Consider the following 12976-nt stretch of genomic DNA (forward strand, 5'->3'; position numbering starts at 1 on the left):
AATGATGACCCCTGACTTGTTTTGCTGAGGTTGTCTCTGACCGCTGTGGCGGCCGCACTGTTAACTGAGTCTACCTCTCCTCGGTTTCCCTCACTCTGCTGCAGGACGCCCTCCTCTTGCTCTAGGGGAGCATGGCCATTTTGTCGTGTTCATATTTACATTTTCGGTGTTTAATGGGGGAGCTTATACACTGTATGGTGCCTACGTTTACCACTTATGTTACATTCTCTCCCCGTTGGCATAATCCTAATCTGTCTGAACTTCGCACTCTCCCTGATTCTTCCCTTTGGTCCACTCGGGGGGTTCTGTATCTGTCTCAGTTGTATACTGGGGGGGTTTGAAGTCCTTTGCCCAACTCCATGAAGAGTTTGCTCTACCGCAGCCGTTTTTCTATAGATATTTGCAGCTCAACACGCTCTGGACACCCAATTTAGGGCCCAAAATGTTTCTATTGGTCCCTCGACTGCGGTGGATGGATTGCTTACCTGTGATTCCACTAAGGGGGTGATTTCTGTTTTGTATAGTGAATTGCTTTCCTCTTACCATATGGCCTATCCATTGACTATCAAGGAGAAGTGGGAAGCAGATATTGGTCCTCTCTCGGATGAGTAGTGGGCTCGGGTGGGTGTCGGAGGCTCATCGTCTCTCTAAGTTGTTTTTATTACATAGAATTGGAGTTCGGCCGGGGCTCCTGTTGTCCTTGTTGTTCTCTACCTGATGCCCATCTGTTATATACAATGTGGGACTGTATACATCTTACACGATTCTGGAGGGAGGTGTTACATTCAATCAGGCGAGTCTCTGGTATCCTGTTTCCTCCTTCCTCATTGCTTTGTGTGTTGGGCTTTGTAGAGGGTCCGGATGGGGATAGGGGGGTGTATTTGGGTATTTGTAGGATTCTTTATTAGGCTCGTGAGTTAATTGCTCTTGTTTCTCACCCCGCTCTCTCTGAATTGATATCTAAATTGAATCATATTATTCAATTGGAGAGGGGGTTTATACTAAACGAAAGGCTATGGGAAGGTTTGAGTCCATCTGGGGCCCTTGGATTGATGCACCTGGGTTGGCTTCCACATATCTTCAGCGTACTCCAATGGAGGCCTTTTTGTGTGGAATGGGTGTCCCTAGATGATTTGGTCAGTCTGATGGTGTTTCACATGCTGGGTTTGTGGTCTATGTGTCCCCCCTTTATTGGTCTACGTATATTGATTTGTCTTTGTTCTGTGTCGGCCTTAAAGGGGTACTCCCCCCCAGACATCTTATCCCCCATCCATTATTGCATGCGGCACCCACCTGTTTTTTCACCGGAACCGCTGGAGGGTCTGAGTCACGACTCCGGGAACGGAAGTCTGTGACGTCAGGACCCCGCCCCCGTGTGACGTCACGCCCGTCCCCTCAATGCAAGTCTATGGGAGGGGTCCTGTACATGATCTTTCTCCATCAGATGGTCCTCTACATGATCTTTCTCGATCAGACGGTCCTGTACATGATCTTTCTCCATCAGACGGTCCTGTACATGATCTTTCTCCATCAGATGGTCCTGTACATGATCTTTCTCCATCAGATGGTCCTGTACATGATTTTTCTCCATCAGACGGGCCTGTACATGATCTTTCTCCATCAGACGGTCCTGTACATGATCTTTCTCCATCAGACGGTCCTGTACATGATCTTTCTCCATCAGACAGTCCTGTACATGATCTTTCTCCATCAGACGGTCCTGTACATGATCTTTCTCCATCAGACGGTCCCGTACATGATCTTTCCCCATCAGACGGTCCTGTACATGATCTTTCCCCATCAGACGGTCCTGTACATGATCTTTCTCCATCAGACGGTCCTGTACATGATCTTTCTCCATCAGACGGTCCTGTACATGATCTTTCTCCATCAGACGGTCCTGTACATGATCTTTCTCCATCAGACGGTCCTGTACATGATCTTTCTCCATCAGACGGTCCTGTACATGATCTTTCTCCATCAGACGGTCCTGTACATGATCTTTCTCCATCAGACGGTCCCGTACATGATCTTTCTCCATCAGACGGTCCCGTACATGATCTTTCTCCATCAGACGGTCCCGTACATGATCCTTCTCCATCAGACGGTCCTGTACATGATTTTTCTCCATCAGACGGGCCCGTACATGATCTTTCTCCATCAGACGGGCCCGTACATGATCTTTCTCCATCAGACGGGCCCGTACATGATCTTTCTCCATCAGACGGTCCTGTACATGATCTTTCTCCATCAGATGGTCCTGTAGATGATCTTTCTCCATCAGACGGTCCTGTACATGATCTTTCTCCATCAGACGGTCCTGTACATGATCTTTCCCCATCAGATGGGCCGTACATGATCTTTCTCCATCAGACGGTCCTGTACATGATCTTTCTCCATCAGACGGTCCCGTACATGATCTTTCTCCATCAGACGGTCCCGTACATGATCCTTCTCCATCAGACGGTCCCGTACATGATCTTTCCCCATCAGACGGTCCTGTACATGATCTTTCCCCATCAGACGGTCCTGTACATGATTTTTCTCCATCAGATGGTCCTGTACATGATCTTTCTCCATCAGACGGGCCCGTACATGATCTTTCTCCATCAGACGGGCCCGTACATGATCTTTCTCCATCAGACGGGCCCGTACATGATCTTTCCCCATCAGATAGTCCTGTACATGATCTTTCTCCATCAGACGGGCCCGTACATGATCTTTCTCCATCAGACGGGCCCGTACATGATCTTTCTCCATCAGACGGTCCTGTACATGATCTTTCTCCATCAGATGGTCCTGTACATGATCTTTCTCCATCAGACGGTCCTGTACATGATCTTTCTCCATCAGACGGTCCTGTACATGATCTTTCCCCATCAGATGGGCCGTACATGATCTTTCTCCATCAGACGGTCCTGTACGTGAGCTTCGTTGAGCAGTGGGACCTTGCGGACAATGCAGGATTAATCCTTCACAGTGTAGTGTGATACCAATTGTTTTCATGGTGACTATGGTCCTAACTGCCTTAAGATCAGCAGGGGATTAAATACTTATTTCCTTTACTGTATTATCACCACCTATTGTGTAACATTGTATATAAAGGGACTATAACTAACACTTATTGATACATTAGGTGGGTGCTCAATGAGGAGCTATTGGAGGGTATATTCTTGCCCAGGGACCCTCTTCTGTCTGTGTCCACCATTGCATATAGTGGTAATACTGCCATAATAGCACAATACATGATGCACATAATAATGCAATACAGTGCTACTCAATAGTACAAGACGGTGAGTATATAATACTGCAATACAGTGCTACATAATAGAACTAGACGGTTAGTATATAATACTGCAATACAGTGCTAACATATTAAGATCATACAGTCAGCTGCATGTGGACAAACTCCTATTGTTGACTTTCTATATGTTCTCTTTGTATCTAGTTTACTTTTCTCTGGGAACACCCTTTACTGTGTTTCGTCTTGATACTTGTATTTTGAAAAAAGAATAAACATTTATTATTGAAAAAGTGTATAAGTACAGTATGTGTCTGTTGAAACATGAATTGTTGACTGTGTTTGTTTTATTGTAGAACATTAAAAGGAAAACAGCAAACCAGCAGAGACAATGACAAAGATATATTGGGTACGGAAAAAAACGTCGTCCATAAACCAGCACCTGTAGAATCTGACTGTGATCAATGACTTTACAAACTACTAGGACTATTATATCATTATTATAATGAACGTGAAAAATTCCTATGGCAACGAGAGTGTTTACTGCATCCCGGAGCACAGTCTGGACCAGTACCTGTTCCCCATCACTTACATCCTGGTGTTCGTGCTGAGTGTCCCGGCCAACCTCATCTCCCTGTACGTGTCCTACCAGCAGGTGATGAAGAAGAACGAGCTAGGCATCTACCTCTTCAACTTGTCCTGCTCTGACCTCTTCTACGCTCTGACATTCCCCATGTGGATCGACTTCAGTCTCAATCATGATAACTGGAGATTTGCGGAAGGGCTGTGCGCATGGAGCGCCTACAGCATGCACACCAACCTGTACTGCAGCGCAGGCTTCCTCACCTGTATATCCCTGGACAGGTATCTGGCTGTGGTCTATCCCTTAAAATTTCAGCATCTCAGGACAAGAAAAATGGCGACTTTTATCAGCCTAGGTGTGTGGGCGGTGCAGAGCGCGTCCAATGTCGCCATCCTACTAAAGAAGGAGACCTTCAATGACTCCAAAGACTTATTTTGCTACGACATCTACCCCATTGAGGAATGGAAGGCGAAGTTCAGTATTTTCAATGTCATGGTTGGCCATTTTCTTCCACTGCTGATCATGATCTTCTGCTCCCACAGGATCTACGTGGCAGTGCAGGGGAACCAGGCCACGGAGGACAAGGACAAGCATAAGATCAAGCAGCTGCTGCTGATCATCGTGGTCATGTTCACCCTCAGCTTTACCCCGTACCACATCATGCTCTTAATTCGCAGTATAATGGAGCCCGGAAATTGCTCCTTTGCCAAAACAATATTCATCCCCTACAAACTGAGCATCGCATTATCCAGTATCAATTGCCTGGCCGACCCGCTGCTCTACTGCTTCATGAGCGAGACCGGGAGGGCTGACGCCAGGACCATAGTGCAATGCTGCCAAACCAAGAGTCCGTCCACGCCCAGCTCAGAGCTGCAGATGTTCAGCGTGTCCGAGAGGTTTAATAGATCCAAAATGTTCAGTGTCATCACAGAACTATAGAATATTTGTATATAGATTTTCTATTAAAACTGTAACAAAGAAAGTGTTGAAGTCGCAGCATTATTATTGTGTGGAGGAAAAGAGGTATGAGAAGCAGCAGAATAGTGAGTACAGCTCTAGAGTATAATACAGGATATAACTCAGGATCAGTACAGGATAAGTAATGTAATGTATGTACACAGTGACCTCACCAGCAGAATAGTGAGTGCAGCTCTGGAGTATAATACAGGATATAACTCAGGATCAGTACAGGATAAGTAATGTAATGTATGTACACAGTGACCTCACCAGCAGAATAGTGAGTACATCTCTGGGGTATAATACAGGATATAACTCAGGATCAGTACAGGATAAGTAATGTAATGTATGTACACAGTGATCTCACCAGCAGAATAGAGAGTAGTGTTGCTCGCGAATATTCGCAATTCGAATCTTATTCGCGAATATCGCATATTCGCGAATTCGCGAATATTCGCGAATATAGCGCTATATATTCGTAATTACGAATATTCGTTTTTTTAATTTTTTAAATTTTTTTTTTTTCACAGTGCACATCACAGTGATCATCCCTCTCTGCTTCCAGCTTGTGTGGTGTAAAGAAGGCTCTAATACTACTGTGTGAGACCAGTATGCGAATTTTCGCACATGCGAAAATTTGCATATGCTAATTTTCGCATATGCGAATATTCACGTAAATTTTCGCACACGCGAATATTCACATATGCAAAAATACAAGAATATTACGAATATGCGAATATTCGCGAATATGACGAATATTCGTCCATATATTCGCGAATATTCGCGAATTCGAATATGGCCTATGCCGCTCAACACTAATAGAGAGTACAGCTCTGGAGTATAATACAGGATATAACTCAGGATCAGTACAGGATAAGTAATGTAATGTATGTACACAGTGACCTCACCAGCAGAATAGTGAGTACAGCTCTGGAGTATAATACAGGATATAACTCAGGATCAGTACAGGATAAGTAATGTAATGTATGTACACAGTGACCTCACCAGCAGAATAGTGAGTACAGCTCTGGAGTATAATACAGGATATAACTCAGGATCAGTACAGGATAAGTAATATAATGTATGTACACAGTGACCTCACCAGCAGAATAGTGAGTACAGCTCTGGAGTATAATACAGGATATAACTCAGGATCAGTACAGGATAAGTAATGTAATGTATGTACACAGTGACCTCACCAGCAGAATAGTGAGTACAGCTCTGGAGTATAATATAGGATATAACTCAGGATCAGTACAGGATAAGTAATGTAATGTATGTACACAGTGACCTCACCAGCAGAATAGTGAGTACAGCTCTGGAGTATAATATAGGATATAACTCAGGATCAGTACAGGATAAGTAATGTAATGTATGTACACAGTGACCCTCACCAGCAGAATAGTGAGTACAGCTCTGGAGTATAATACAGGATATAACTCAGGATCAGTACAGGATAAGTAATGTAATGTATGTACACAGTGACCTCACCAGCAGAATAGTGAGTGCAGCTCTGGAGTATAATACAGGATATAACTCAGGATCAGTACAGGATAAGTAATGTAATCTATGTACACAGTGACCTCACCAGCAGAATAGTGAGTACAGCTCTGGAGTATAATACAGGATATAACTCAGGATCAGTACAGGATAAGTAATGTAATGTATGTACACAGTGACCCTCACCAGCAGAATAGTGAGTGCAGCTCTGGAGTATAATACAGGATATAACTCAGGATCAGTACAGGATAAGTAATGTATGTACACAGTGACCTCACCAGCAGAATAGTGAGTACAGCTCTGGAGTATAATACAGGATATAACTCCGGATCAGTACAGGATAAGTAATGTAATGTATGTACACAGTGACCTCACCAGCAGAATAGTGAGTACAGCTCTAGAGTATAATACAGGATATAACTCAGGATCAGTACAGGATAAGTAATGTAATGTATGTACACAGTGACCTCACCAGCAGAATAGTGAGTACAGCTCTGGAGTATAATACAGGATATAACCCAGGATCAGTACAGGATAAGTAATGTACTATATGTACAGAGTGACCTCACCAGCAGAATAGTGAGTACAGCTCTGGAGTATAATACAGGATATAACTCAGGATCAGTACAGGATAAGTAATGTAATGTATGTACACAGTGACCTCACCAGCAGAATAGTGAGTGCAGCTCTGGAGAGAGGTTGGGTGTGTCTGAGCTCCTGTTACTTCCAGACTCTTCCAGTGAAGCAGTGATTTCCATCCGCCCCTCCCCAGGTGTGTGGCAGATACCTGGGTAGAGGGTTTTCCTGCTATGGAGCCCCAGGAGGCTTCATCTTGCACTCCCCGTACCCGGCCGGCGGGGGGTGCAAAGGAAAATGTGACGGCCAGCAGCCAGGATGGGGTGAGACGATCCACCAGGGCCCATCGCCATGTGGGGCCCCCTCCCCCATCCCCAGCTGGGAGCTGCAAGGCTTCCAGCAAAAGTTCCTCTGGGAAAAGAAGCTCATCCAGGCAGAGGAGTGGAGTGAAGGCTTCTACCTCAGGCTCCTCAGAACCCCAGCAATGGGGGGTAAAGGAGCCAAGGGAATCCCTGGAGACTTTCGGATCTAGAATCCAGGCAAAGATGGCCCAATATGAACAGCTTGGGAAACAGCTTCGTGGTCTTAGAGAAGACATAAAGTTTGCAACTTACCAGGCGGATACAGCAGCCAAGGGCAAGAAAGCATCATTCACTGCAAAGGTGAGAGCACTAAAGAAAGAGGTGGAGGAGATTGTTCAGCTGAGAGCGGACATTGTGGCTGGAGCCGGCTTCTTCAGTGAGAAGATTCTTAATGAAGAGAGGTTCCCCAAAAAGGGGGTCTCCAGAGGTGCAGAAAAAGAAAGTCACCAAGATGAGAGTGAGGAGGAGATGGAGGGAGGTGAGGAGGGGGATGTGAGTGAGGGGGATATGGACACGGGTTCTGCTTGTACCACCACTGTTACCCCAGACCCCCCACTTACCCTCAGTGCGGACTACATAAACCCGGCTCAGGTGGCCTTACCTCCCTCCAGTGAGGACGATGAGGATGGCAGTGACTGTAGTGATTGCAGCGGCTCGGCAGATGGGGGTCTCCTGCGTGCGATTGTTATGCAGGAGTCCCCCACCCGTCTGGAGAACTTCACTTTTGGTGATGATTTGGGCCCAGAAGAGAAGGGGAAGAGGAAGAAAGTGAAGGGCAAGAAGAGGAAGAAGGCACAAGGAGTGAAATTTGTATTTTCTTCTTTCCAGCAACCTGGGTTGGCTGAGAAGTCAGCTCAGGGTGCTGGGTCCCCCAATCTGCCAGACCCCGTTTCTGTAGTGGAGCGGGGCCAGCATGGGGGATACAGTAGTGCACCCAAAATGGCCGCGGGTGCTATAGAAGAAAAAGGGCACCATCCTGTGAGGGGGGAGGGTGTCCAGGCACCAGAAAATGGCGGCAGTTTCTCCCGTTCAGGGGGCGGTCCCCGGGTTGAAGTGAGCGGTACAAGTCCTGGCGCTGCAGGGCACTCCCCTGTGAGGGGGGGGAGTGTCCGGGCACCAGACCTTGGTGGTTCAGGGGGCGGTCCCCTATGTGCGGTTGGTACCGTTTCTGGCGCTGCGGGGCACTCACCTGTAAAGGGGGAGGTTCCCTGCACGTCAGCTGCAGTAGGCGGGGCAGGAGTGCGTCCGGAGGGACAGCTCCTGCCAAAATCCATGACTTCGTGTGAGGGGGCGGTGCCATCCATATCAGAGGCGGAGCCTGTGTCTGCACCCCAGAAGACTGGAAATGCAACCTTAGTCCTGAAACCAGCGACCCTTATACATAATGCAATAGACCCAGCCAGCCCAGCCTGTAATATACAGAGTGTAAGCAAGAGTGAAAGTGAGAGCAAAAATGTGTGGAAAAATGGTAATGTCCAGAGTGTGAGTTATGGTAGTGCGCATGGGAGGAGTTGTAGTAGCAGTGTGGATGAGGGGTGTGCAAGTGGGGTGCAAGAGAGGGGTGCAAGGGGAGTGCAAGAGAGGGGTGCAAGTGGAGTGCAAGAGAGGGGTGCAAGTGGAGTGCAAGAGAGGGGTGCAAGTGGAGTGCAAGAGAGGGGTGCAAGTGGAGTGCAAGAGAGGGGTGCAAGTGGAGTGCAAGAGAGGGGTACAAGTGGAGTGCAAGAGAGGGGTGTAAGTGGAGTGCAAGAGAGGGGTGTAAGTGGAGTGCAAGAGAGGGGTGCAAGTGGAATGCAGGTGAGGAGTGGTAGTGGAATGCCAGAGAGAGGTTTGACTGACACCTCAGCTAAGAACAAGGGTCCTGGTTTGGGATCTGGGTCAGGTCCTGGTTCGACTGCACCCCCGGTAGTGGCTGCTTCTCCCAGAAGCTATGCCAGAGTCACTGCCGGGGGATCAGGGGGATCCCCATCTCCATCTGGCTCTGGGGGTCACTTGCAACAGCGCCTCCTGGAGGCTCTACGTAGGGGAGACAGGTCAATCCATGTAGAGGGGAGGGGTGAGGTTGACCTGTCTTTTTGGATAGAAAGACACGGCTTAGGCGCCTTCCGAGAACAAAACGGGGAGGTGGTCTGGTCCCTCCCGACATCCGGGCAGGAAAGTGGCCGTAGGAATGTGGTCCGTTTAGTGTGGAGGGGCGAAGATGCATGTCCGCCTCGGGGTAAGGTGGTTGAGCTCCTCCTCCGGATGGAATTCAGGGCAAGTGACATCTTTGCCCTGATCCACCCCTACGGTACTTCCGAATTTGACATCAGCTTCGTTCGGCCGGAGGGTTTGGAACTCTTCTGGTCGAACTATGAGGTGGTGAAGAGTGAGCCCGGCTGGCGGGATTTCGCCGTAAAGGCGATATCCCGTCAGAATCTGGCCAAGAAAGTGACCGTATTGACACGTAACGAGTCACTATCTTGCTATGACATCATGACCTGGCTCAGCCGATATGGGGATGTGACGGACATGCCAAAAAAGAACTATGACGAACATGGGATCTGGTCTGGGGCCTGGACGTTTTCCGTCAAACTGAAGCGTTCGGGGAGCACTGTTGCCCACATCCCATCAGCTGCTTTTCTTGGGAGAGACAGAATCCAAGTTTTCTACCAGGGGCAGCCCAAGGTCTGTCACAGATGTGGCAGCCCCACCCACTTTAGCGCAGCTTGTACCGTGCAGGTCTGTGCACTGTGCGGTGGGGTAGGTCATCTTGCCGCATCCTGTAGGCAGATCCGGTGTCATCTGTGTGGTGTCTTAGGACACCCTTTCAGCCGTTGTCCTAGCGCTTTTGCCCGTGCGACGGTCACCTTGGCTGGAGACAGCAGTAATGTTGCCTCAGCTGGGGAGGGCACGAGTGCGGGTGAAGGTGCAACAGGGTCAGTGAAGAGGAAAAGTCCCGCCAAGCTGAGGCGGGAGGCTAATCGCAGAAGGAGCAGGGAACTGGAGAGTTCCCATGTGGCAGGGGTAGCTTCTGACCCTGCTCCAGAGGTTAGTCCTGAAACTGCTGAGGCCCTGGAGGAAGATGTGCTGGAGGAGGAAGTGAGGAGAATCTGTGGAGAAGAGGGCAGCAAGGCCGATCTTTCCGATTCCTCCCACTTTGAAAGTGTGGATGAGGAGGGTGAAGAGCGGCCAAAAAAGAAGGGCAATAAAAGGGGAAAGAAGAGGTCGGAGCCCTCTAGTCCCCGTGCTACGGACCAGGTCCCAAGCGGAAGCCTACCTGCCCCCCCTCTGATTGATCTGTCTAACCGGTTCTCTGTCCTTGATGACATCTCCTCCCCCTCTTTGGAGGGGGTGGTCGAGGATGGGGTACCTGAAGTGGGGGAGCCTCCGGGGGGAACTGGGCCCTGTCCTGATGGGGCAATTTCCTCAGGGGATGGGGCCAAACCAGAGCCAGACGGAGATGGGGATTCAAAAATGGACCAATCAGAGTCTAAAAAAAGGCTAAAAGAGAAAGAAGCCTCCTCGTCTGGGGATGAGGGGGTAAAGAAAAGACAGAAGTGAGGGGGTTAGGGCCGTCTAACTCAATCACCCATGATGGCGGCACTCACCCCATTGACGCTGGCATCTATTAACTGTGCCAGTATAAAGTCTGATACGGCTAGATTCGCAGCCTTTGATTTTCTCGGCCGTGTTGAAGCCGATATTTTGTATCTGCAGGAGACCAGGTTGTCAGATCTTGCCTCCCTGGTAAAAGCAAGGAGAGAGTGGAGGTGCGGGCCCTCCCACTGGTCTCTTGCGGCTGAGCCGTATAGTGGGGTGGCGGTCCTTTTTACCGCTCCGGTTGAATGCAGACGGGTTATTGAGTTAGAAATGGGGAGGTGCCTGATCTTAGATGTCCTCATGAAGGGACAGGAGCTCCGGCTCATTAACATCTACGCCCCACAAACCAAGTGGGGCCGCAAAGATCTCTTTATGAGGATCAAGCCCTTCCTTTTTACTAGCCGGCAAGTGATCTTTGGAGGGGACTTCAATACTGTCACAAGGTCCCAAGATAGGAGAGGTTCCAATGGTCCGCTGGCTTACGATAGCATAGCTCTCAATAATATAGTTAGGGAAGCTCGCCTAGAGGACGCCCACATCCGGAGCCCCTCAGGCCACGCGGGTTTCACCTATCATCGAGGTAGCTGCAGGTCTAGGATAGACAGGTTTTATTTAAAGGAGGAAGCCGTCTCTTCCGCAGTGTCCGTGGTTGAGGTGGAGTTCTCCGATCACTGTATGATTTTGTTTTCCTTGAATGTTTCAGAGACCCCCCGGATGGGTAAAGGTTATTGGAAGCTGAATTCGTCCCTCCTGGAGGAAGCGGAGGTAAGACAGTCCTTTGAGGATTTTCTTCAGAGTCAGGTACCTTTACTGGACCTTTGTAGTAGTAAGTCAGAGTGGTGGGAGATATTCAAGAAGTGGGTTGCGGGGTTCTTCCGCCAGCTCTCGAGCCTCAGGTCCCTGAACAGGTATCGCTTGTATCAGGGTCTGAGGAGGAAACTCGAGCTTCTCGTCTCGACTGGAGGTAGTCGTGATGATATCTCCAGAGTGAAGTCCTTGTTGATGAGGTGTCAGTATGATAGGCACGCATCTTTGGTTTTTGAGAGGGATTTTGGGAAGTACCGCTCGCCCGACCCTTACAGAAACTGCAAGATGTCAGTGAGTAGTAAAATCATCTCAGGACTGATTGATAGTACGGGATCTCTGAATCGGTCCAGATCAGGGATCCTGGAGGTCGTCAGATCCTTCTACTTGCACCTCTTGGGGAGGAAGGATCTAGATCGGGACAAGATGTCGGCTTTCCTGGCTGAAACCATTCCTGAGCCAGGGGTAGACCCCTCTCTTGGCGTTTTGGCAGAAGAGATTAAGGAAGAGGAAGTGAGACTGGCGATCGAGGGGCTTGCCCCCAAGAAGTCGCCAGGTCCGGATGGCTTAACATCCGAGTGGTACAAGACCTTTAAGGAGTCTTTAGCTCCCCTCTTGACTGTGGTATTCAATGAGTGTCTCTCCTCGGGCACTCTGCCTAGGTCAATGAGGAGGTCAGCCCTGATTCTTCTCTCAAAGGGTAAAGATCCTAGCCGGATTGAGAATTGGAGGCCCATAGCTCTTCTCAATACGGACAGGAAGCTTCTGGCCAAGATACTGTTTAATCGGTTGGTGGATTTTGCACCCCGACTCCTTTCGGGGGCCCAGCACTGCTCTGTTCCAGGCCGAAGCACGTTAAGTGCTGTCCTCAGTGTCAGGGAGGCAGTGGAGCGGAGCAGTGCAGGTCTCTGGAAGGGGTACTTACTGTCCTTGGATCAGGCAAAAGCATTTGATCGGGTGAACCATGACTACCTCTGGTCCGTCCTTCTAAGATATGGCTTACCGAGTACTTTTGTTAATTGGCTCAAGATCTTGTATGCAGGGGCAGAGAGTTTCCCGCTGGTGAACGGTTGGTCTGGCCGCTCTTTTGAGGTTGGGTCCGGAGTCCGTCAGGGTTGTCCTTTGAGCCCGCTGTTATACGTGTTCGCAATCGATCCCTTCGTCCGGAGGGTAGATTGTGGACCGTTGGCGGGAGTCGGGATGAGTCTGGCGGAGCCGGATGTCGCCCAGAGAGTTGTGGCGTATGCTGATGATGTCACCATTTTCGTCTCCTCGAGGGGGGAGGTCGATGTGGTGATGTCAGAGGTGGACCGCTACTCGGAGGCTTCCGGGTCTAAGATCAACCGGGATAAGTGTGAAAGTCTCTGGCTGGGA

General features: G+C 49.0%; 1 protein-coding gene across 1 annotated transcript; it reads left to right on the plus strand.

The window, feature by feature from the left end:
* Positions 1-3597: 3597 nt before the first annotated feature.
* On the plus strand, positions 3598-4828 carry LOC130295320 (psychosine receptor-like). Its single transcript, XM_056545958.1, has one exon. It carries the CDS (start codon positions 3747-3749, stop codon positions 4761-4763), a length of 1017 nt encoding a protein of 338 aa, XP_056401933.1. The 5' UTR covers positions 3598-3746; the 3' UTR covers positions 4764-4828.
* Positions 4829-12976: the final 8148 nt, after the last annotated feature.

This window comes from Hyla sarda, chromosome 11 (genome assembly GCF_029499605.1).
Source record: "Hyla sarda isolate aHylSar1 chromosome 11, aHylSar1.hap1, whole genome shotgun sequence".
NCBI classification, from domain to species: Eukaryota; Metazoa; Chordata; class Amphibia; order Anura; family Hylidae; genus Hyla; species Hyla sarda.

Excerpts from the sequence above, each read along its gene's own strand:
- LOC130295320 (XM_056545958.1), top strand. The coding sequence starts at position 3,747 with ATGAACGTGAAAAATTCCTATGGCAACGAGAGTGTTTACTGCATCCCG.